This window comes from Amphiprion ocellaris, chromosome 10 (assembly GCF_022539595.1).
Source record: "Amphiprion ocellaris isolate individual 3 ecotype Okinawa chromosome 10, ASM2253959v1, whole genome shotgun sequence".
In the NCBI taxonomy this organism is placed as follows: Eukaryota; Metazoa; Chordata; class Actinopteri; family Pomacentridae; genus Amphiprion; species Amphiprion ocellaris.
In genome coordinates, this window is record NC_072775.1 from 34,585,118 (window position 1) to 34,610,962 (window position 25,845).

The following is a 25,845-nucleotide window of genomic DNA, read 5'->3' on the forward strand; positions in this document are numbered from 1 at the left end:
AACAATAAATCCTTCAGTAATAATAATGAAAATATGTTTAAATATTTCTGTTCTTTGTGGGGGGTTTTTGTGGGTTTTTAGGTTTGTGTGGTTTTTTTTGTTGGTTTTTGTTTTCCTTTGTAGTTTTTTTGGTGATTTTTTGTATTTTTTGTTATTGTGCTTTTTTGTGTGTTTTTGTAGTTTTTTTGTGTTGTTTTTTTGGTGATTTTTTTGTGGGGTTTTTTTTGTATTTTTGTTTTTTGTGTGTTTTTGGTGGGATTTCTTTGTTGCTTTTTTGTGTTTTGGATACTTCTTTGTATTTGTGAGGTTTTTTGGTATTTTTGTGTTGTTTTGTGGAGTTTCTTTAGTTTTTTGCGAGGGTTTTGGTGTTTGTGCTTATTTTGTATTTTTTTGTGTGTTTTTGGTTTTTTTTGTGCTTTTGGTCGGGTTTCTTTGTTGCTTTTTGTGTTTTTTGTTTGTTGTGGGTTTTTTGTGTTTCTGTAGGATATATATATATATATATATATATATATATATATATATATATATATATAGAGAGAGAGAGAGAGAGAGAGATAGATAGATAGATAGATAGATAGATATAGATATATAAATATATATATATATATATAAAAATACATTTTCGTGCTTTTACTCTGAAATGCGTCTTTCGCGCTTGCTCGTGCTCTTACTTTGAAAGGCCCGTCAGGAGCCCGTGTTGTTGTGTTTTGTGTTTGACAGCTGTTTCCGGTGTGCAGGCGGGGCTCAGAAAGCTTCAGACAGTCGAAGATCTTCAGCTTTTTATTCTTTTAGACGGAATTAAAAACATTTTCCTGCCGAGAAAAACACAGAAAAGAAGAAAAACCAAACCGGAAGTTGGAGGGAAAACAGTTTTTATCGGCTTCCGGTGAAGGACTCGGGAGGAAACTATTCGTGAGTTGAGCTTCAGATCCGTTATTTTCTCTTTGTCCGTTTTCTGTGATGCAGATTCTGCTGAAATCAACATAAAAATATAAAATATTAGCAGAAAAAAGCGCGGTTTGAGATTTTTTTGGACATTTTAAACTAATTGAAGCTTTTTAAATGTATTTTAATTAAACCTAAAAACACATTTTAACAGTTATTTGCTTAGAAATGATCTTCACTTCCTTCCTTTTGTATTTACATCATGAAATAAGACGAGGTTTATTATTATTTTAACTTTAATCTGTCTTTTAATATATATTAGAAATGTAATATCACTTAAACACATATTTTGTGGTGGAAATACTGAAGGAATGCAGCTAAAAATCGTAAAAAGCAGCTTTAGATGAACTATATAGGATCCAGTAGAGGTATTATTAGTGATTATTATCAGTTTTATTTATATTAAGCGCACATTATTAAACATTAGAGCAAAATTATTTGAGTAAATAATTAAACAACTGCACTTAAAATGCACGAAACCCCAATAATAATGAATTTATGAGCAGATTAAGCGCCATGAACAGGAATATTTAATAGAAATATGACAGTAAAATTCAAATTTATCACCACTTATTCAATTAGATGCAATAAGACATGAATAAATGTGAAACTAAAAATAAAAATAAACACTAAAATGGCTCTAAAGGCTGTAAAATGTGAATAAATCAGTGTTTAAAACGTTTTAGTGTGAAAATGCTTCGATCTGTCTCAGAGTTTCCTGTGATGCGTTTTCCTCCAACATCAGCAGCTCCAGCAGCCGCTGCAAGGCATGATGGGAAACAGGGGATTGGTGGGGGGTCCAGTATGGAGGATAACGGGGATTAAATAAATAATAAAAACTACCGGAGGCCAGTTTTCTCATATTTACAGGAAAAATCTCACAATATACACGTTATCTGTGGCTTTTCGTTGCTCTCAGTGATCTCAATATTCCAGTATTTTAAACTATATAATCTATAAACTATATATAGTTTAAATACTAAATAGTTTAAATCTAGTTTATATATTATAAATATAAAAACTGTCATTTATAGTCCGGTTTGTCTGACATTTCTCAAAATATACACATTTTTGGGGCCTTTTTTGCTATTAATTGTATTAATAGTTCAGTATTGTAAACTATATAGTATTTAAACTACATATAATTTATAGATTATATAGTTTAAATATAGTTTATATATTATTAATACATAAACTGTCATTTAAAGTCAAATTTATCTGATATTTTTAGGAAAAAACTCAAACTATACACATTTTCTGGGGCTTTTTTTTTTTGCTCCCAGTGGTCTTAATATTATAATATTTTATTTATATTTACTTTATCTTATTTATTTATATTTTTGATTTTAATTTTTTTGTTTTTTAGCCTGTTTTCTGCACTTTTCAACACTTTTGTTGTTTTTAAAGATGATCTGTAAATAAAAATAATTAGATTCATCACATATCTGGATTATTTTGGGGATTATAAAAAAAAATTAAATAAAACAAATTCTGTATTCCATCAAATCTCCACTGAAGAATTAGATTTCTTCATAAACTCTTACTTTTATTATCAGTTCATGTTTAATCTTTTAGAATTTAAAACCTTTAAATGTTTCATTTAGTTAGTTTTATTTCTGAGCGTCGTCTGAAGTTTTATCTTTTGCTGTCGATCTTTTTGTTTGTTTTTCTTTGTTCTTCCGCTGATTTTTTCACTGCTGGTTAGAATAAATAAACATCAGAGTTTAGATGTCCAGCAGCATTTCTCATGTTTTCATTCAACTCTTAAACATCCTGAAGTTCATCCTTCAGTCTTCAGTTTTCTGGAGGATCAAACTTCCTGTCAAACTCAAACATTATTCAGGCACAAAACAAAGAGTTTAAAGCGTTTAACTCTTTTTAAAACCGTCATCATTTCATCCTTTTACTCTACATGTCTCATTTAAAACTTCCTTCAAAAATAAAGCGTTTGATTGAAAAAGATTCTGTAAAAAACTAAAAAATTTGCAGTTTTTTGTGTAACCGGGAAGATTTTAGTGACTCAAATGAGACCAATGATCAGGGGAATAAAATTCAGAGTGTTTAGGTTGAACTGCAGGCAGTGTTTAGAGGAAAATCAAAGCTAATTAATTTTAATTTAGGTGAGAAAACATCTAGATTCTGATATGCAGTGATGAAAACATTCAGTAATTCATAAAAACATGAGAATAAATGCAGATTCTAATAGAAAAGCAATAAGATCTGAGTTTAAACATGAGTCAGAATAAAAATAAATAAGACTAGAAAAGAAGAAATACTGGTGATGACTCTGAAATAATGACCTAGTTTCACACATGATGTTAAACTTTTTCAATATTCTGAAGCTCATAACTACCGAGGAAGTAACAATCTGATCAGCTTTAATGTTTTTATTAAATGTTTAATTTAAGATTCATGATTCACAGCAGAGTTTATGTTAAATAAAGTCAGATTAAAGCCATAAAAAGGTGGTTTATGTGTTAAAAATAAAGCTGAAATCTGCGTTTCTGCTTGAAAACAGTAAAAGTTTGACAACTAATGAAGTTTATTTCCAGAAACAGTCAGTAGAAGTTAGATAAAAGCCTGAGAGGCTGTTTTTCCCAGCAGCTGAAGGGTTAACAGGAAACATGAGCTCATGTTTTTCTGACTTTCTGCTCGTTTTGTTCTCAGGCTGCAGCTCTGAGCTGCAGGATGTGAAGACGATCAGGAACCAGTTTCACGGTAAGAATCCACCGAAATATCCTGAAGGCTTTAGATCTTCCTGCACAGGGATTAGAGAAGATTTAATTAGCTTTAATTCCATCAGAAAGACGAGCTCAAGTCACAGAAACAGGTTTTATTTTAGCTCTGAGTCTGTTTCTGTTCAGAGATTTTATTCAAACCTGCAGCAAAAATGTTTTTTATTCACATTTAAAGTGTTTTTAAGCTGAAAAAAGCAAAATTAATTCACTGAACACATGTAAATATTGAGTTTATGGTTCATTTTTGAGTCATTTTAGATCATTTGTGAATTATTGTAGGCAATTTTGAATCATTTTGGACAATTTTGGGTTATTCTGGATTTTTTTTGAGTCATTTTGGACAATTTTGTAGTTATTTTGGATTTTTTGGAGTAATTTTGGACAAGTTTTGAGGTATTTTGGACTTTTTTTAGTCATTTTGCACAATTTGGAGTCATTTTGGACAGTTTTGTGTCAGTAGATGAACTATACAGGATCCATTAGAGGTATTACTAGTGATTATTATCAGTTTTATTTCTATTAAGTGCACATTATTAAATATTACAGCAAAATTATTTGAGTAAATAATAAAAAAAATGGCTCTTAAAATGCAAAAAAATAAATGAACATTAATAATGAACATCTGAGTAACTAAAACATGAATATTAAACAGAAATATAACAACAAAATTTAGCACCAGATAGTCAATAAGATGCAATAAAATATCAATAAACATGAAACTAGTAATAAAAAATAAACATAAATATTCAGGTTGCCTGTAAAGTTGTTTATGTGGGACTAAAGTTATGATTTTCCATGAAAATCCAACAGATCCTGGATCCTCTCTGAGCAAAGTTTAGTTTTTTACTTTTATTTTGTGTATTTTATTTTAAATGTGAGGATAAAAGTCAGATTTTTCTTGTTCCACAGCCTCAGTTTCATCCAGAAACAGTTATCTGGACTCATTACCTGTGTATTAATCCGCCGCTTCAAATAGTCCCAACAGAAGAACTTTATCCTTCCATAAAAACAGAAACTTAATTATCTTAACAAGTGTGAATATTGAGGTCTAGAGCCTGTAAAATTGTTTATGGTGTGATCTGAGGAAACTCAGTTCTTGGTTGTGCTAAGTAGTCAGAATTTTAGATGTTTTTTTACAGAATCTGGTGAAAATATTTTTTCTCTGTGATTTCTTAAAATGAGACCTGTAGGATGAAGTGGTTTTGATTAAGTATGATGACTTTTACCTTCGTTTTGGTGTTTTTTTTCCCCAACAGAGAAGTTGTTGACGAAACGTTGGGTGGAAAAGTTTGTAAAAATGTAAACAGTTAAATATCTTTAATGTTTGGACTTATTTCAATTGTTTTTAAAACAAATAATGAAGGAAATTCAACTTTTTCTCCTTAGTTTCTGTCATTCTAACTGTACAGAAGACATCTGTTGGTTCTTCATGGTTGTGAAACGTTGAACTCACCTGGATAGAAAGACTTCCTGTTCGTACGTACTGCTGCTGCTGTGGCTGAAACGCCTCTCTAACCTGATCTGGTTCGGTGTCTTTGAGTTTCTAACGGCGCCGTGTCGGGTTTCTTCCACAGATCCACAGACTCTGCAGACAAACATGTCGCTGTTCTTCTCCAGAGCCGTTACAAGTACGTCATTCACTTCCTGTTGGACGAGGAGGTTTAACTTTACAGTTGCTCAGGTCCACGTCTGGTGGATTCATGAGGGTTTCAGATTTAAAAGCTCCTCGGAGGAGTTAGAAGTTCCAGAGTTACGTCACTGTTTTAGACGACTGCAGTAATACAGTAACTAGAAGAAGTATTCATGAAAGTTTCCCCTTTTAGCATGACATCATTAACATGACATCATTAACATGACATCACAGGGATAGAAGTGGAAACAGATTTCTATAAAATAATAAAATGTGAATTAAGTGGCTGCAGAAACATTCACCCCCTTCTAGTCTGGATTTAGATGATGAATGTTTAGCTGCAGTTAATGCTGCCACCACCGTGCTTTACATCATGATGCTGTCACCACCATGCTTCACATCATGATGCTGCCACCACCGTGCTTTACATCATGATGCTGCCTCCACCATGCTTCACATCATGATGCTGCCACCACCATGCTTCACATCATGATGCTGCCTCCACCATGCTTCACACCATGATGCTGCCACCACCGTGCTTCACATCATGATGCTACCACCACCATGCTTCACATCATGATGCTGTCACCACCATGCTTCACATCATGATGCTGCCACCACCGTGCTTTACATCATGATGCTGCCTCCACCATGCTTCACATCATGATGCTGCCACCACCATGCTTCATATCATGATGCTGCCACCACCATGCTTCACATCATGATGCTGCCACCACCATGCTTCCATCATGATGCTGCCACCACCATGCTTCACATCATGATGCTGCCACCACCATGCTTCACACCATGATGCTGCCACCACCATGCTTCACATCATGATGCTGCCACCACCGTGCTTTACATCATGATGCTGCCTCCACCGTGCTTCACATTATGATGCTGCCACCACCGTGCTTTACATCATGATGCTGCCTCCACCGTGCTTCACATCATGATGCTGCCACCACCGTGCTTCACATCATGATGCTGCCACCACCATGCTTCACATCATGATGCTACCACCACCATGCTTCACATCATGATGCTGCCTCCACCGTGCTTCACATCATGATGCTGCCACCACCGTGCTTCACATCATGATGCTGCCACCACCGTGCTTCACATCATGATGCTGCCACCACCATGCTTTACATCATGATGCTGCCACCACCGTGCTTCACATCATGATGCTGCCACCACCATGCTTTACATGGATGTTCAGGAACTTAGAAACATGTCGTCCTGACTGATGCTTCTCAACAACCTTTTCCCAGAGTTTCTTGGTTCTTTAGTCTTCATAGTGTCATTCTATCCAGGAGTACTGATCCACCAGAGACTGGACCTTCAGATCCAGGAGTCTTTATGCTACAATCACTGACCTCAGATCATCCATTTACTAACTGTTGGTTTCTGTGTTGAATTAGTCTCTTTGAAGGGGTGAATATTTCTGCAATCACTTATTTAACCTTTAGTATTTGAACAAATCAAGTTTACGTAGTAGAAATCTGTTTTCACTGTGACAGCACATCTTTATTCACAGCAGCAGCTGATAAAACTCAACAAACCAAACAGATCTGACTAAAGTTCCTCGGACTCTCTCAGCTGTGTTCTTGAACAGTAGTCCTGTTGTCTGTCACATTCCTGCTCAGTGTTTATCTCCATCGCGTCTCTTTTGTTCAGATGTTTGCTGAAGTGGCCTCAGGAATGTTCTCCTGCTGATAACAGATGACTTTATTTAGAAACCTGTTTGTCTAGTATGTGAGTGGAGGTTTGGTTTCCAACTGTTTGCTTCTTAAAGTAACTCATAGAATCTTTAATGTTTTTCAGGTTCCCCCATAAAGCGGAGGTTGAGGAGCAGTCACTCCTGTCACAGGTACAAACGTTGGCTTCTTCAACATTTTAGGAACCTCTCTGTGCTTGATTTCTATGTGGAAATACTGGCTTGTCTTCAAGTTCAGAAGAGAATTTATACATTTAAACGTTTATACATATAAATTACTGAATTTATTTAAAAATGTAGGATGTTGAATGTAGATTTTTAAAGGCTCACATGTCCAAAAGGTCAGAAAAGCTGCTTACCTTGAATACTTTTACCTCCAGTACTTGGAGTACATTTAGCTGATAATATTTTTAAAAACTTTTTTGAATGCACCTTCTTGCAACATGATGCTGCCGCCACCGTGCTTCACATCATGATGCTGCCACCTCCGTGCTTCACATCATGATGCTGCCACCTCCGTGCTTCACATTATGATGCTGCCACCACCATGCTTCACATCATGATGATTTCAAACACTTTTTTAATGCACTGTCTTGCTGTTGCTAAGGGTTTTTGCTGAAATATGATTTATAAAAGTCTTCAATTTATTTTTTTTTGTTGCTACAGATCCACCAAACTTTAGGCTGAAATATCTTCGCGTTAAAAGGGTGTTTTTCTTGCCACTGTTGCCTTAGAGCTGCTCTGGGGGTTCAGGCATATGGGTTCTGTAAAGCATCTTGAGACAATTTGGCCTGTAATTGGTGCTATATAAATAAAATTGAATTGAATTGAATTGAAATATAAACATACTGAGGATTTAATGCATTTTATTGTAAAAATATGTAAATTACAAAACAAAAACAACATTTAACAACTGATATTTACACATATTTGTAACTTATTTGTTAGAAATGAGCTTGAGAGCCACTTTTGTATGATACAGATTTTAGTTGTTGATAATAAGAGTTGTTTCACCTGTAAAGAAGCTCTAGACGTTGATGTAGGAAGCATGTTAATATGTAGTGACTTAAGCTGAACATTTGGGTGATTTTTTAACATATTTATCAGACTTTTTATCGGACTATTCCCCCTCAGAATGGACGTTTCTCTCCTCTCTCCCGACTCTTCTTACGTCTGTTATTCCTCGACGGACGGCGGTGATCCCTGCAGCTGCCGTCGTTCACCACGACTCCTCACCAACGGATACTACGACGTCACCGAGGACAGTTTCTCCTGGGACGACGACGGCAACGTGTCGTTGACACCCTGCAAAACCAGCATTTCCTACAAGGAGAACCTGGTCAGGTGAGAAGGAGAGTTAGAGATGGTGTGTTCAGACTGATCAGCTAATGAACTAAAACCCAATCTTTTGTTTTACGCGTCGTAAAGAGAGAACGCAATTTTTGGCAGCATGCTAGGAAAGCAAACCTTGAGTGATTTTCTTAATCAGCAATCGCCAGCGTTATCTATCAAAACTCGATTTATTAATAACACAAATTAGGCCACTGAGATTTTGTCTCTAATACATGAGCACTAATTGAGATCATTAAGTGTCACAGAAGTCTTTGTCATGGTGCCTGTTGATGGTTAAACGCCATGAAGGTGACTCCTGTTTGTCACTGTGATATAGAACCAATGTTCTCGTCAATCCAGGCTTGTTGTAAACAAATTAGCGCTGCCCGGAGGCCATTAAGCATTACAGAAGTCTTTGTCATGGTGCCCATTACTAGTTAAACCTCACAAAGGCGGCTCAGTTACATCCTGTTTGTCACTGTGATACCTGAAAACTGTCCTAGTGGAGCCAGGCTTGTCATAAACAAATAAGCACTAATTAGGTCATTAAGCATCACAAGTCTTTGTCATGGTGCCCGTTGATGGTTAAACTCCCACAAAGGTGACTTCTGTTTGTTACTCTGATATAGAAGCACTGTCCTAGTCAATCCAGGCTTGTCATAAACAAATAAGCGCTGCCCGGAAGTCATTAAGCATTACAGAAGTCTTTGTCATGGTGCCCATTACTAGTTAAACCTCACAAAGGCGGCTCAGTTACATCCTGTATATTACTGCAATACATGAACACTGTTTTGGTGGACCCAGGCTTGTCATAAACAAATAAGCACTTATGTAGCTCATTCAGCATCTCAGGAGTCTTTGTCATGGGGCTCGTTGCTATCTAAACTCCTACAATCCTCTGTGCTAAACTTTCCTTGTTGATTCCAGTTTGTGTTAAACACGAGTTTAGTTGTAGGTTAATGAAGCGTTACAGAAGTCTTTGTCATGGTGCCCGTTGATGGTTTTACCCTACAAAAGTGACTCCTGTTTGTCACTGTGATATGGAACTAATGTTCTAGTCGATCCAGGTTTGTCATAAACAAGTTAACTCTGCCCAGAGATCATTAAGTGTTACAGAAGTCTTTGTCATGGTGCCCATTGCTAGTTAAACCTCACAAAAGTGTCTCAGTTCCATCCTGTTTGTCACTGTGATACAGAAACACTGTCCTAGTTGATCCAGGCTTGTTTTACATGAGTTGGCTCTTCTTCCCGGAGGTCATTAAGCATCACAGAAGTCTTTGTCATGGTGCCCATTGCTAGCTAAACTCCCACAATGCTCTCTGCTTGTCAACATGAACTGTAATCTGAGTGACGCCTCCTCTGGTCTCTACAGGATTAAACAATAAGAGGCTCCACCTGGTGGAACAATGTTCTGAAAATGTTCTTGATTAGCATGTAGCTAAAACACATCCTAAGCTATAACAATACAAATACAGCTAAATACTGATAACAGAGAATTAAAGGAACATAATGAGTCAACATATAAATGTCTACTTCAGAGACAGCCTGTTTTATTGTCATCTTTGTTTACGATGCTGGTAAATCTAACAGAAATATACTAAAGTATAAACTAACTAACTGTAGCATGTCCAGGGTTTCAGTAATGATGTCTTTATGTGTAACGCTGTTGCTCTGGTAGCTGTTAGGAGGCTAAAAACACTTTAAAAAGCTCCTCAGGTTCCGTAAACTGTTGCAGGTTTTGAATCAGGCAAACAGGAGGAAGTCGGGCTTTTGTCTGGGACTATTTTCAGCGGCGGATTAATCCTCATTTGGTGCTTCAGTGGGTATTTATGGCAGCAGGACGGTGTGACTCTGAGTCAAAATAAACTACAGTGTTTGTGTTCATGGAAAATACCGACCATGAAGAAAAGATTCACTGTGTTTTAAGACAACAGAATTATGTAAACTTCAGAGAGTCGGTGTTGGTTTGTATCGAAGAGTCACAGCAGATTCATGGTTAACCGACACAATAATCAGATTCATTGTGTGACACTGACAAACTTCTATAAACCTTTTATCTGACCGGATTCGTTTCTGTTTGTGGTTGTTTTTTGTCACTTAGATTTAATCTTATAGTTGCTTTATAGACACTTTGCATTATTTTGTGGTAATTTTGTGTTGCTTTGTAGACAGATTGTGTCAGTTTTTGGTCATTTTGTGCCATTTTTTGGCCATTTTCTGTCACTTTGTTGATAGTTTGCATCATTTTGTGTCACTTTGCGGCCATTCTGTGCCATTTTGTGTCAGTTTTTCTTCATTTTATGTCACTTTTTTGTCATTTTGTGCCACTTTGTTGACAGTTTGCATCATTTTGTGTCACTTTTTGTTCATGTTGTGTCACTTTTTGTTCATTTTGTGTCACTTTGTTGACAGTTCACCGCATTTTGTGTCACTTTTGGTCATTTTGTGTCCTTTTCGGCCATTTTGTGTCATTTTTTTGGTCATTTTGTGTCACTTCATTGATAATTTGCATCATTTTGTGTCATTTTTTTTCATGTTGTTTCACTTTTTGGCTATTTTGTGCCCCTTTATTGACAGTTTCCATCATTTTGTGTCACTTTTTCTTCATGTTGTGTCACTTTTTGGACTTTGTGTCCTGGTTATGTCCTGAAATCAAAGACTGATGTTACCGTGCTGATGTGCCTGCTGATAAACTTAGGTAATGTTAGCAGCTCATCATGTAAACCTGACCCTAGCGTTGTTTAGTCCAGGTAAAATCAGCCGTAGATGAAATCAGCTGCAGCTAAAAGAAGCAGATCAGAGAAACAAGCTGTCCTGAACTGAACAACCTGTTCTGGTTTTGTCACATCAGCAGCTGAGATAATCCAGAGTCCTGCCAAACACCTGGCCGCTGTTAGACACACACACTCACAGTCACGTGCACACTCACAGTCACGTGCACATTCACACAGTCACGTGCACACTCACACAGTCACGTGCACGCACGCCTCTTTACAGCGGTGAGGTCGCTGTCGGCGGCCAATCAGAGCGAGCCGTTTAAAAGCTGTAAATTCTTCACGTCTGACATCAGCTGCCTTCAGGAGCCACACAGTGATGTCATCGATCACAGTTGCTAGGAGACCGTGGTGTTATTGAACGCTGCTCCATCAATATTAGAAGAGTTTGGTCGAGGTCTGGACCTCAACACCTACTCCTAAACTCCTGACAGATGTTTGTTGAGCTTAGCAGAAACTTTTTGGTTCCATCAGTTTGGTTCCTCTGATCTGTTCAGGACGGCAGCACAGTTTTATTACGGGACTAGTTCAACCTCTCTCAACATTTCCTGTCATTTTACATCAACTTATTGGACATTTTGCACCACTTTATGATCATGTTGTATCACTTTTTGTTAATGTGCCACTTTGTTGACAGTTTACATTATTTTGTGTCACTTTTTCTTCATGTTGTGTTACTTTTTTGTCATTTTGTGTCACTTTCTGGCCATTTTGTGCCATCTTTTGGTCATTTTATGGCACTTTATTGATCGTTTGCATCATTTTGTGTCACTTTTTGTCCTTTTTGTGCCATTTTTTGGTCATTTTGTGTCACTTTGTTGACAGCTTGCATCATTTTGTGTCACTTTTTGGCCATTTTGTGGCACCTTGTTGATAGTTTGCATCATTTTGTGTTACTTTTTGTTCATGTTGTCATTTTTCGATCATTTTGTGTCACTTTGTTGACAGTTTGCATCATTTTGTGTCATTTTTTTGTTCATATTGTGTCACTTTTGGCCATTTTGTGTCACTTTATTAACAGTTGCATCATTTTCTGTCCATTTTTGTTCATGTTGTTTCACTTTTTGGCCATTTTGTATCACTTTTTTCTCATTTTGTATCACTTTTTTCTCATTTTGTATCACTTTTTTCTCATTTTGTGTTACTTTTTGGCAATTTTATGCCACTTTGTTGACAGTGTGCATTATTTTGTGTCTCTTTTTGTCGCTTTGTGCATATTTTGCATCACTTTGTGGACATTTTCTGTCCCTTTGTGGGCCTTTTGTGTCACTTTGTTGTTTTGTTACACTTTGTAAGAGTGTTTTGTCACTTTGTGGTCATTTTGCACAACTGTGTTATAATTTCTCTCATCAATTTGTGGTCATGTTGCGTGTCTTTGTGAACATTCTCTGTCTCTGTGGACACATTGCGTAGCCTCATGGTCATTTTCTGCCATGTTATAGTCTTTATGTGTCCTTTGTGATCATGTTGTGTCTCGTTGTGGTAATTTTCTCTGATTTTGTTCATTTTGTGATCATTTTCCACCACTTTATGATCATTTTTTGTGACATTGTTTCCATGTTGTGTCACTTTATAGTCATTTTTTTGTCACTGTGCATAGTTTGCATCACTTTGTCGACATTTTCTGTCGGCTGTGGTCATTTTGCACAACTTTCTAATAATTTCGATCATTTTATCATCATTTTGTGGTCATGTTGCGTCTCTTTGTGGACATATTGCACAGCCTCATGGTCATTTTCTGTCATGTTATCGTCATTATGTGTCCTTTGTGATCATGTTGTTTCACTGTGTAGACATTTTCTGTCTCCTTGTGGACATTTTCTGTGAATTTGTTTGACTTTGTGATCTGTTTTCTGTGGCTTTACAGTCATGCTGTGTCACTTTGTGGACATTTTCTGCCTCCTTGTGGTCGTTGTGCATAATTTGTGGTCATTTTTCATTACGCTGTGATTGTTTTTGTCCTTTTGCAGACAGTTTGTGGACATTGTGCACCTACTGGTGGACATTTTGTGTCACTGTGTAGCCGTAGTCTTTGACTGTGTGGATATCAGTGGGGAGAGACGGACAACAGTGTGAAAAAATACCAGTAAAATTCCATATTGTTGGTGAAATCTGCAGAAAGTGAACAACTGAAACAAACTGCAGCTGTGATGAAGATAAAACTGTTTATTGGCTAAAATATTCAGATTCCTGCTGTTCTGTTCCTTATATGTTAGAATAAGTGCGTTTAGAGACTTTATTTAGTGTTTTCTGACATTTTATGAGCAAATCATTGGTTCAATTAACCAAGGAATCACTGAATGGAATAATCAGTGTTATAAATAATGTTCAAAGGTGAATCTGATGAGAAAGTAAAGTTTTTGGTCTAGATTTATAGAACAAAACCTTCAAAAAACAGATTTTATTCAGCGTTTCTGTGTAAACTAGAAACATTTAAGGTGTGCAGCTTCCAAACCAAACTAAAGACAAACTGAAATGGATCTTTTTCAGGGTTTTCCGGCGCCGTCGGAGGCCTCGCAGCTCTCTGGTTCGTCTGCTGAGCGACGTGACTGAAAGCTGCCAGTCCTGGTTGGACGAGAAAGTCTTCAGAGGCGTCTTCAGGACCAACCAGAACCAGAACCAGGACCAGGACCAGGACCAGGACCAGAGGCAGGACCTGGACCTGAGCCAGGACCAGGACCAGGACCTGGACTGGACCAGGAGCAGCCTGGAGGGTCCGGCCTGGGGAGGACTGAACAGCACCGAGCTGGACGACGGCCGCAGCTTCACTTACGGTTCATACATTTACAAATTAACTCAGACAGGAAGTTTAGTTTCATCTCAGCTCCACTTTACTTCCTCAAATCTCCTCATTTCTGGTTAAAACTCTTATTTTTGTTTTTCCTCCCTCAGATCCCACCGAAGTCCCGCCTCCTCTGGACAAAGAAGCCCCGCCCCTGAAGATGCTCATCCAGGAAGAGATTTGCTCTGAGATCTGTCAATCAAAGGAGCGTTTCACCCAGTCGCTGGGCGGATTGTCCGAAGTCCCGCCCCCCTCGCCGTTCTACGCCAACACCTGCTGCTGTCAGGCCTCACCTGAGCACACAGGTGAGCTACACGCAGTGCATGATGGGAAATGGCCTCATCCGGCAGCTGATTGGTTCAGACGTCAGATTGACAACGTGATGCTTTATAGACGAGATTCTGGTCATTTTAGGTCATTTCTTTAGAAATTTTAGGTCTCTTTGTCATTTTGTGTCACTTTGCGGTACTTTTCTGTCTTTTTAAAAACATTTTGTGTCACTGCGTTCTTGTTTTGTCATCACTTTTAGACATTTTATGGTCATTTTACTCACTTTGTGGACATTTTGTGGTTAGTTTGTACCATTTTGTGGTAATTTTCCAACACTTTTTGGTATTTTCCATCTTTTTGTGAACATTTTGTTTCACTTTGTGTTTTTTTGACACTTTATGATAATTTTCTTTTCCTTGTGGACATTTTTGCTCATTTTGTTCATATTTTGTGACATTTTGTGGTAGTTTCCTTCAGCTGTGGTCATTTCCTGTCTCTTTGTGGTTGTTTTGTGTCTTTTTGTGGTCATTTTGTGTCACTTTTTGGTCATTTTGTTTCGCTTTGTTGTCATTTTCTGTCTCTTTGTGGTCATTTTGTGTCTGTTTGTGGTAATTCTCTGTCACATTTGGTAATTTTCCTTCACTTGTGATAATTTTCTGTCTTTTTGTGTTCATTTTCCGTCACTTTTGCTCATTTATGTCATTTTTTTGTCTCTTTATGGTCATTTTCCTTAACTTGTGGTCATTTTGTGATCATTTTGTGTGACTTAGTTGATATTTTTGTCAGTTTGTTGACATTTTGTGGTAATTTATGATCATTTCCCAAAACTGTGATATTTTTTGCTTTTTTTTTTTTTTCTAACATTTTGTGTCACTGCGTTCATTTTTTGTGTCATTTTCTGGTCACTTTTTGACATTTTTTTGTAATTTTCCTTCCCTTGTGAAGATTTTATGTTACTTTGTGATAATTTTCTGCCTGTTTGTCATCATTTTCTGTCTTTTTGTGATTTTTTTGTCTTTTTGTGGTCATTTTGTGTCACTTTTAGTAATTTTTGGTCTCTTTGTGGTCATTTTCTGTCACTTTGTGGTCATTTTCTGTCTTTTTGTGGTCATTTTCTGTCACTTTGTGGTCATTTTCTGTCTTTTTGCGGTCATTTTCTGTCTTTTGTGGACACAAAGTTTGAGTATTTTTTAGAGATGATCCAGTTTGACTTCATCCAAACGTTGCCGCTGCTCTCTGACCTGCAGTGCATGATGGGAAACGCCTTCATCTGCCATCTGATTGGTTTAGATGTTAAATTAACAAAGTCCCACTAATAGAAACTTGATTTATTAGTTTATTGTTACACTCTGAAGGTTTATTCATATTATTTTGTTTGTTTGTGTTTCAGGTTTAACGATGAAGGCTCTCCTCCTCCTCGTCTTCGTCATCTTCATCTTCGCTGCTCTGTTCTCCGGGTAAAACCAGTTTTTTTCTGTTATTATAGAACAATCTGACAAACCAACCAGCCTGATAAACTGACAGAGGAGAGGTGAACCAGGTGTAGATGAAACTTTATTTTATTAAACATGTCGATGCTGCAGCACCTGAGCCTCACATTTACTGCAGAACTGCATCAGAAAACCCACATTTAAAGGTTTAATGAGTCGTTTTTGTTCTCTGCAGGTGTTTGTGGTGGAGTTTCACTTTAACATCGACCGTCTTCATGATGATTACAACATGTATGCGTGAGTATTTCTGTCTTATTTACCCCTTTATCTCGTTTTTACCCATTTTCTGTCTCGTTTTTTGTCACTTTATGCCTTATTTTTTGCTATTGTCTGTCTTGTTTGTGTCATTTTTTGTCTCATTTGGGTCATTTTCATGGAGTTTTTTTGTCATTTCCTGTCTCGATTTGCATCTCGTTTTCTGTTGTTTTTTATCTTGTTTTTGTGTTTTTTGTTCTGTTTCTGGCATTTTTAGAGCCTTTGGGACAGTTTGGTCTTTTTGTGTTCATTTTGTGTCTCCTTTTGTCTTGTTTGTGCTGTTTTATGTCTTGTTTTTTGTCTTTCTGTTGTCGTCTTGTCTCAGTTCTGTGTCTTGTTTATTTCTTTTTTAAAGTCAGACAACATTCTTTTGTTCAGACTATTTGAAGCGGCCGATTAATATACTTTTATTTACAGCTGAGCAGAGTCCAGATAAACAGATTTTGGGTGAAACTGAAGCGGTGGAAGAAGAAAAACCTGACTTTTATACTCATATTTAAAATAAAATACACAAAATAAAAGTAGAAAACAAAACTTTGTGCATAGAGGATCCAGGATTTGTTGAATTTTCATGTTTATTTTTGTAAAATTTCAATATTTTACAGATTTTTTAATCATTCTTATTCAAGTTTTGTATTTGTGTGCCGACATCCTTTGTTTGTTTTCTTACCTGGTTAATCGTAAGTGATCATGATTCACTAAACAAATGGTGTGAATACTTGATTTACAGACAAAAAATGTGTTTAAAGCGGAAACTAAACGCTTCATAGAATAAGTATCAGATTTCTGCAGCTTTAATACAGAAGACTTTATATTAAATAACATTTTAAGTGTTAAAAATCTGAGTTTTTCTGTTTGTGTCATTTTAATTCTCTTTGTGATCATTTTCCGCCTGTTTTGGTCATTTTATGTCTATTTGTGGTAATTTTTTGTCTTTCTGTGGTCATTTTCTGTCTTTTTGTGGTTATTTTCTGTCTCTTCGTGATCATTGTCTCTGTGGTAATTTTATGTCTCTTCTGCATCTTTAATACAGATATTTTCATTTTAAAGAACGTTCTAAGTGTTAAAACTCTGAGTTTTCATTGTTTCAGTCGTGACGAAGTCGGGGCCGCTGGGCGAGTGGAGGAGGGCGAAGACGGAGGTGAGTCTCAACTTTAATTACTTTCATTTATTTAATTTATTCAACCTGCTGAGAAGAAACAGGTTAAAGTTTCCTATGATTCTGTTTTTTTTAGGACATAACATCAAGAAACGAGTAAAGAAAAACCCAAGAGGAGACAGTTTGAAACTGAAGAGAATCAGGAGAGAAGGTGTGACGGGACTCAGTAGAAATAAGATTTTAAGTAATATTATTATTTTACTTCCTGTTTGCATGTTAAAGAGCTCCGGAGAACATTTCGCAGCAGCAGCAGCAGATTAAAATCTGCTCTCTAAAATCATTTCTAACCTGTAAAGTCAGATTGAAGATGAAGCTGTGAAGAATCAAGTCTGTTGGTGTTAAAATGCTGAAGGGGCTCAGAGAGTTTCCGTAGTTTAGCAGATAAATAATCATATCGAGTATAAAAATGTTTTCTGTCGTCAGCGGCTGTTTCTGGGCGTCCAAAGTGACCAAACGTCTGAATTCAGGTTAAAAACACAAACATGAAGCCTCACTTCTACCTAAACTAGAGAAACTGTGACTTTTTCGAAAAACCAAATGCACAAAAAATCACCTGGAGTTAAAATAAAGTGCCATTTTTTATTCCTGAAGAAACCGAATGAAGAGTTTTACTCCAAAATAAAATGATTTTTTATCTACTTAAAGCTGCACCGGCCCAGATTTTATCAATTTCTGACAAAAAATAATGATAATTTCTGACTTTCTGGTAAATAATCTGCATCAGTCTTCTTTGTTTTGATTGATTTTAAGTTAATTTTATTTAGTTAAAGTGAAAATAATTGAGTTCAGTGGTTAATTTTTGGGATTTTTATTCCTGTAATCTTTCAAATTAAAGCCATCGACTGAAATTAAACCAACAGGGAAACAAAAACACACATAATAAATGTAATTTTTACCTGATTTGTGTGTTTCATTGATAAAAAATGTGTTTTCTGACAGAAAATAATGATAATTTCTCATTTTCTGGTAAATAATCATTATTCTTGTTGTTTTGACTGATCCTGATTTTAAGTAAGTTTTATTTAAAGTGAAGATTTTTATTCCTGTAATCTTTTAAACAGACAAAAACACACAGACTAAACTTAATTTTATCAGATTTCTTTGTCTAATTTATAAAAAAAAATCACGTTTTCTGGTGCATCTTCAACAAAATAATCTGTGTATCTTTTTAATTAAATTAAAAACCGACATTTTAAATCATTTTGTGGTGAAACTCTTCAGCTGTTAAGTGCCTTTTATTGTATCAACCAGCAGCTGAATCGTAATGAAATAATAATTAAAATAGTAATAATGCAGGGAAGTGTTGGTCAATTAAAGCCTAAAATGCTGCTGGAATCTGGGGGTGTTTGATTTATGCCTCGTGCTGCAGCAGACGGGTGGAGTTACTATAAAAATCCACACACAAACAGATCATTTTAACATATTTAAATTAAATAAACTCCCTAAGTGAAGCAGGTTTGACCTTAAATATTTAATAAACAGCAGCAGACTGATCAGGATTTAGTATTTTTGAAGCTCTCAGGTGTTTTTCGGAGACAGAATCCAGGTAAACTGTTAAATCCACGTGAGTTTTTGCAGTAAACTCCACCCGGCTACAGGCAGGAAAATCCCTCCCAGCTCCGGTTTTCATATTTCAGAGCTGCGGGATTAAATTTGTGTCATAATTTGAATATTACTGTTGAGATTTTTTCTTAATTAATGTTGGTTTTTTAGTTTCAGTTCAATTTTAGTGTTTGAGACGTGAACTAAAACTTATCTAACAGATTTAATTCGTACACATCTCTATAAATAGGAAATGTTCCAATTACATTGTGTCACGTGCACATTTGAGCTCGTGCACAAGGACAAAAAATGTGTGATATCGTGGTGATGGGACAGAGACTCATGCTAATTCTCTAAATATTACAGATTAATCCATTATCAGGGTGATATTCTGCATTTTTTAAATGTTATTTACTGTTATTTTTATCAGTCAATCACTCTGTGGTCTCAGCATTGTCCCGCCTACAGCACAATCTGATTGGCTACATGTCATGACTGTCAGCCAATCAGCAATAAAAGCTAATGTGATAAAACAGAAACGGCTGCAGTAAATTAGCGTATTAGCTTTGACTTAGCAGACGGTAGCAGAACATTACATAAAACAATCTGACAATAACATGCTTAAAATAGTTCACTTGTTAATGTCAGAGCAGCAGGAGCTTCTTTTGCTAACAGCTAGGCTAATAATGCTATCACAAAGAGCTTAGCTGTGCCTCTTAGCCTGCAGCTAATTCTAAACTAACAGTTTCGCCGTTAGACTGAAAACGCCAAAATAGTTCCCTCCTTGGTGTAAGTACAGCTGGAAATGATTCTGCTAACAGTGCTAGGCTAGTGCTATCCTCTTAGCCTGCAGCTGACGCTAAACTAACATGCTTAGTTTCCCTGTTAGACTGTAAACGCCCAAATAATTCACTTTCTGGTGTCAGTGCAGCTGACACATGAAAGTGACTGACTCTGCTAACAGCTAGGCTAATAGTGCTATCACAAAGAGCTTAGCTGTGCCTCTTAGCCTCCAGCTAATGCTAAGCTAACACACTCAGTTTCCCTGTTAGACTGAAAACATCAAAATAGTTTCCTTCTTGGTGTAAATGCAGCTGGGACTGATTCTGCTAACAGTGCTAGGCTAATGCTATCCTCTTAGCCTGCAGCTAATGCTAAACTAGCATTAGCCTGCATCTAATGCTAAACTAGCACATTCGTTTTCCCAGTTAGAGTGAAAACACCAGAATAATTGCCTTGTTAACATCAGAGCAGCTGGAGCTAAAAATGCTAGGCTAGGCTAATGGTATCACTGAGAGGTAAGCTCTGCCTTCTAGCATGCAGCTATGCTATCTCCACAAGGTTAGCTATGCCTCTTAGCCTGCGGCTATTGTTAATCTAACACTCTGTTTCCCCGTTAAACTGAAAACACCAGAATAGTTCACCTGTTGGTGTCAGAGCAGGTGGGACTGATTCTGCTAACAGTGCTAGGCTAATGCTACCACTGAAAGGTTAGCAGTGCCTCTTACCCTGCAGCTAACGCTATCTGCAGCATGGTAACGTCTTTCTAAAGTCAGATTATCTTTAATAATCTCTTCTAACTAACGAGCAAATACTGAACAAGAAGCACAAACATCAAGAAGCACAGTTTTACAGTGGCTGAAGCTACGCTAACGAATAGCAGCTAGCAGCTAAGCTAGGAGGCAGCATCAGATTAGCCTGGAACAGAGTCTGGAAAGCAAAAAATGTTTTCAGATCCGGAACTCAAAAGTGATAAAACAGAGACAGATGAACAGACGTAACTACAGGAGACAAACTGATCAATGCTAATCAATCAATCAGGTATAATATCAATAAGTACAAATCATTAATATTGATGAAGCAGCCTAGTTATGAATGTTACATGTAATAATAACAATAATGTACAACATTTAATGCATATCTGTTCCAAATATTAGTTATCGGTGTCTTTGATGACTATTAATTAGTATTGATGTCAGCGCTGAAAAACCAGTATTGATCGATCTGTGCTAACAAGCTAAAAATCAACCAATGAGGACGCAGTGCTTTAAGCCCCACCCACATCATATTTTTTAAGTAAAAACTAAAACTGTGGAAAGTAGAAAATACATCCTGATCAGTGAAAGAAGCAAGAAAATCGGTAATCAAATGTAGCGTCTTGTACGATTTAATGAACTTTGAGCTCATTTTTTTTGTCAGATTTTGTTTGTTTATTTTGACACCAATTGAATCCTGTACAGGTCTGGTCTTTATTCACACATTTAAAGCTCCGATCTGTCATTTAGGAAGCAATAAGTGTAGGAAAATGAATCACAGCTGTTTTAAAGCTCAGAAATTATCCGGGAGAACGTTTGTGGATTTGGATCTGTAAAGTCACAAAGTTATCTGAAGTACTTTAACTCCAGAGAATAAATCAGGAAGAGAAGAATCAAGTACTGTCCAACTTTATGAGGTTTTAACCGCATAAAGTTTGTAAAAATCGAATCATGTTTAGGCCTCAAACTAGCCTGAAGAACGAGGAGATGATCTGAGCTTCCTGCAGCGCAGATCAACTCCGTAAATGTTTGTTTTTGCGTCATAAAGTCGACCGGAGGAGCCGAGAAAAGTTCAGCTCTTCATGTTCCAGATGGTCTGAAACCTACACAGGATGCGTTCAGGCCACACAAGGATCATCGTAATTCCCAGTTACTGGGAGTTTTTCCATTGCAAATGCATCAGATCTGCAGCATGAAGAGTTAAAATCAGGTCACACCAGCAAGAAGACTCTAGATTAAACGTCTTAGGAAAGTTTATTGGTGTCAACACTTAGCAAAAGTTAGAAAAACTAACAGGAAGTCGTCCTCCGCCCATGGTTTCTGAGCACATTTTGAATTTAAGCATTGAAAAACTGAATAGAAACGCTGGAAATTTGCAATTTCTTGATCCATGTTAGCATGTTATCCATTTATCATCTATGTAAACGGGCTGCATTGCATTCTGGGAGCGCCTCCTGGTCTGCTCCATGTTTGCGTAAAGTTGAGGTTTAGACAACTTTCTACCAATCAGGGGCGTTCAGGGCGACTCACTGCCTCAAAAACTTCAAATAAACACAGATTTCACAGTTTTTCAGAAGCACATTTACTGTTTTTGTAATTAAAGGGTAAGTTTTGGAAATAGCCTTCAGTTAGAAATCTACAAATTAACAGTTTATGAGTGAAGCGTTCGTTTGATCAGTGGCAGCTAATGTTTGTTTTCTTTATTGACTAAACGTACGTCCTTTAACGGTCCAAAGTTGAGAAGAGTTTAGACGATTCATGTCCAAAAGCGCCCTGATAAACACGAACCATGGCTGGTAACATCTCGTAGTCTGCTCCATGTTTGCGTGAAGTTGAGGTTTAGACGACTTTATACCAATCAGGGGCGTTCAGGGCAACTCCCTGCCTCAAGAAACTGTCAATAAACTTCAAATAAACACAGATTTGCAGTTTTCAGAAACAGGAAATTGACAGTTTACCGCTGAAGCATTCGTCCAATTAGTTGCAGCTAATGTTTGTTTTATTTGTTGACAAAACATTCGTCCATTAAGGGTCTGATGTTGGGAAGAGTTTCAACGATTAACATCCAAAAACGCCACCGTAAACACGAACCATCAGTGAATAAATCATGTGAAGTTTGTGGCTAAACCAGAAAGCTAAGACTTAGCCGAAAAATACTACTTAGAATATAAATAAGAGATATGATTCTTTAAGCTCTCCATCCACAGACAGATGGACGTCAGCGGCGAAAGGAAGAAAAATGAAACTTTTAAGCTGCATTCTATCTACCAGCCAGCAGGGGGTGACTCGGGTCGTACAGAAGTCTGTGAGAGAATTAGCTAACTTTTACATGATTTGTTGCTTCAGTTGCCATTTTTTCTAAAGAATTTATGGTCTCAATAGGTAGTTTCAAGTCTCTTTTAATACAACGATGTTTATGTTGTAAATTTTGGTCAGATTAGAAGAAAATAGACGATAAAACTCATCACGTCTGCTTTAAAACAAACTCAAGGCTTCAAAATGGTTCACAAACTAATGTTTTATCTACAGGTTTTTGAACACCGACAACCATTGATCTCGATAAAAGACTCGCAAAACACCAACAAACATTCATTCTCACTTTCTTTTTGCCGTTTTTTGGGAAATTTTGTGGCAACTTGCACCACCTTTTGCGCAGAAACCCAACAGTTACGCTGCTGGTTGAGTCTCTAACAGCAGAATGAGTTCACTGGGTTCATTCGAAGACGTTTTTCTGTCAACCAGAAGTCAACATGTAGCTTCGTCATCGTTTACATTCGACAGATTTGTGGTAATTTACTACCGAGGCGATTCTAAACGTTGAAACACTGGTGTGACCGAACCTTTAAATCTCCCTCTGTCAGTATGAATCAGGAGTTTCTGAATAATCTGATGTTTTTAATCAAAGTGCCAAATTATTCAGGAAATGTTGAATGAAAATCAGAATATATATCTGATATTGTTATTACTGCTCCGCTTGACTTTGTATTTAAAGCTGCACTTATTAATATTTGTATATTGACTGTGTGAGATGTGTAGTTTGCATTTCGCCTCTTTTAGCTCCTGGTTTTGGTTTTTACGGCATTGGAGGAGACCAAAACTGAGCTAAAACCACACAAATACTATAGAAAGTTCTCATTCTGCTGCCCCCTGGTGGCTAAAAATCTATTGATGCAGCTTTAAATGATAAAACTTAACACGGATTAAGTTTATTTTATATTAAAATCTTCTTGTAAAAGACAATAAAAACACATTTCATTGAATTTTCGTAAATGTCACCGTTGGATGTTTAGATTCTGTGATGCAGCTACTGAATGTGGTTTTACTAACGTTGTACATAGTTTATTTTTATTATTTTTTTAACTCTGACTGCACTTATTTCCAGAGCTGGAAATGTGACACTCTGCTTGTGATGCACTTATTATGTCTGTTTTACTGTATTCCTGCTAATGACGTCTGAAATTAAACCTTAAACGAGACGCAAACGAACAAATTATGAATTACATATTATTATATCTGCTTCCAAACTGACACTTTGAAGGATGAACTCGTCCTTTATTTAGTGTATTTCAGTAAATAAATAATCTAAATAAACAATTTGTTGTTTATCGACGATATTTAGGATTAATTTTGCTGCGTTTTAAGGTTTAATTCTGACTGTATTTTACATTTTGTCGGTGAAAGTGTTTTCTTTTATCCAATTAAATGTTTATGATCCATTAAACTTCATGTTTCTGTCGTTTTTTCTTCTTTTTTTCAGCTGAAGATTTAATTTAAAGGTTTATTTTACTGTTTGTTACCCACAAAATCTCATCTAATCTGTTAAATTTAACATTAAAAGAATGTTTTACGGTTATTTTTCAAATTAAAAGCTGATTAAGACAGAAGGATTTACTTTGAAACTTCAAAAGGACGTTTGCAGGATGTTGTCAGATTATGATACTTTCAAAATAAGGTTTTCAGGAAGAAGATGAAAGAATTTTTTTAAATAAAAGTTCCTGTAATGTTCTGTGTTAACAAAGGTGGAACATTTTGAGGATGTTGTTGATTAACTTGACATAAAATAGACCATTTTTTTATATAAAATATTCCCACAATGTTCTATGAAAACTGAAGAAGAACATTTAAAAAAAATATAGAAACCAACATTTTGAGTACGTCTTTAGAGAACTTTATCCTTCATTTAATTATTTATACTTTATTTCTATATATTCTATTCATTTATAGTTGCAGGAAAAACCTTCTGGGAAATTTAAAAAAGCCAACTAAAGATGTGACTAGAACTTTATCAGAACATTTATGGAACATAATTAGAATCTAACCAGAGTCTAAACTCATCATTCAGGCCTTTTATTTTTTTAGTCATTTTGTTTTGGATTTTTTTTTTTTTTTTTTTTTTAATATTTTTTTTTAAAGTTTCAGGTCACTTTAGAAAAGCATTTTGTTGACATTTCAGGTATTTTGGACGAAATCTCGGCTAACTTTGGACAATTTATTAATAATTTTAATTAAATAGTTTAATTAAATGCTGCAGTTTTGCTGTTCAAACTACACTACATCCCATAATATTGATGCTCACAGCTGGGGTCCGTTTCACGAAGCAGGTTTAGTGAAAACTCTGAGTTTGTTAACCCTGAAATGAGGGAAACTCAGAGTTTTCCGTTTCACAAAGCGAGGTAACTCAAACCAGAGACAGAGGGGTAACTCTAGCCTGTTTCACAAAGAGGGGTAACTTAAACTCTCGGTCAGTTACCGTAGTAACAGACTATATGAATCTAACCTGGTCTGGACCAGGTTTTTCTCAGTAAACCTCGAGTTTCTCTCAGTCTCCGCCCTCTTTCAGCCACACACACTATTTGATTTCCTCATTCATTCAGTCATCAGGTGAGTTTTGGCGAAGTCTAGTTCTGCCGTCTGTAAATGTCATGTCCTTTTATGAACGATCCAGTGGATGAAGGAGCAGCATTAGTGCGCAGAGAATTAAATATTCGTCGGGAGATTGTTATCAGACCGCGCATAGATGTTCTCGCATTTCTAGACAATTATCTTATTGATCGGTACCGTTTCACGTCACAGTCCATAATCTACATCCAACCTAATCCGTCCTTACATTTACAACATTACCAACCGCAGTCATGCTCTCACATCCCAGCAGATATTGTGTGTTGTGCTGCGATTCTTTGCGATTCTTTGCAAATGGAAGTTTTTTTTATATAATGTAGGAGATGCAGAGCACTTCAGTAAAGCAGCTGTATGCAGGACAGTCAGAAATGTGTGTCTGGATCTGAAACGACTTTTACCGTCATTGTGGTTTTCCCTGGACATAAACCTGTCAGAGCCATCAAGCCATCAAGCCATCAAGCCATCAAGAGCCATCAAGGCTCTGTGTATATATATATATATATATATATATATATATATATATATATATATATATATATATATATATATATATATATATATACACATATATATATATATATATATATATATATATATATATACACATATATATATATATATATATATATATATATATATATATATATATATATATATATATATACACATATATATATATATATATATATATATATATATATATATATATATATATATATATATATATATATATATATATATATATATATATATATATATATATATATATATATA

At 36.2% G+C, this 25,845-nt stretch overlaps 1 protein-coding gene across 3 annotated transcripts; it reads left to right on the forward strand.

Annotated features, from left to right (window-relative positions):
- The first annotated feature begins 723 nt into the window (after positions 1–723).
- On the forward strand, positions 724–23,893 carry tmem71 (transmembrane protein 71). 3 transcript variants are annotated; one of them, XM_023289776.3, is made up of 12 exons: positions 724–912; positions 3,613–3,663; positions 5,070–5,159; positions 5,258–5,311; positions 7,141–7,186; positions 8,168–8,377; positions 13,630–13,913; positions 14,032–14,226; positions 15,582–15,648; positions 15,857–15,918; positions 17,028–17,077; positions 17,172–23,893. In XM_023289776.3, the coding sequence occupies exons 4-12, from the start codon at positions 5,281–5,283 to the stop codon at positions 17,193–17,195; spliced, it is 969 nt and encodes a 322-aa protein (XP_023145544.2). In that variant the 5' UTR covers positions 724–912; positions 3,613–3,663; positions 5,070–5,159; positions 5,258–5,280; the 3' UTR covers positions 17,196–23,893. The 3 variants fall into 3 exon arrangements, with proteins under 3 accessions (XP_023145544.2, XP_023145545.2, XP_035812939.2); XM_023289777.3 differs by lacking the exon at positions 5,070–5,159; XM_035957046.2 differs by lacking the exons at positions 5,070–5,159; positions 5,258–5,311.
- Positions 23,894–25,845: the final 1,952 nt, after the last annotated feature.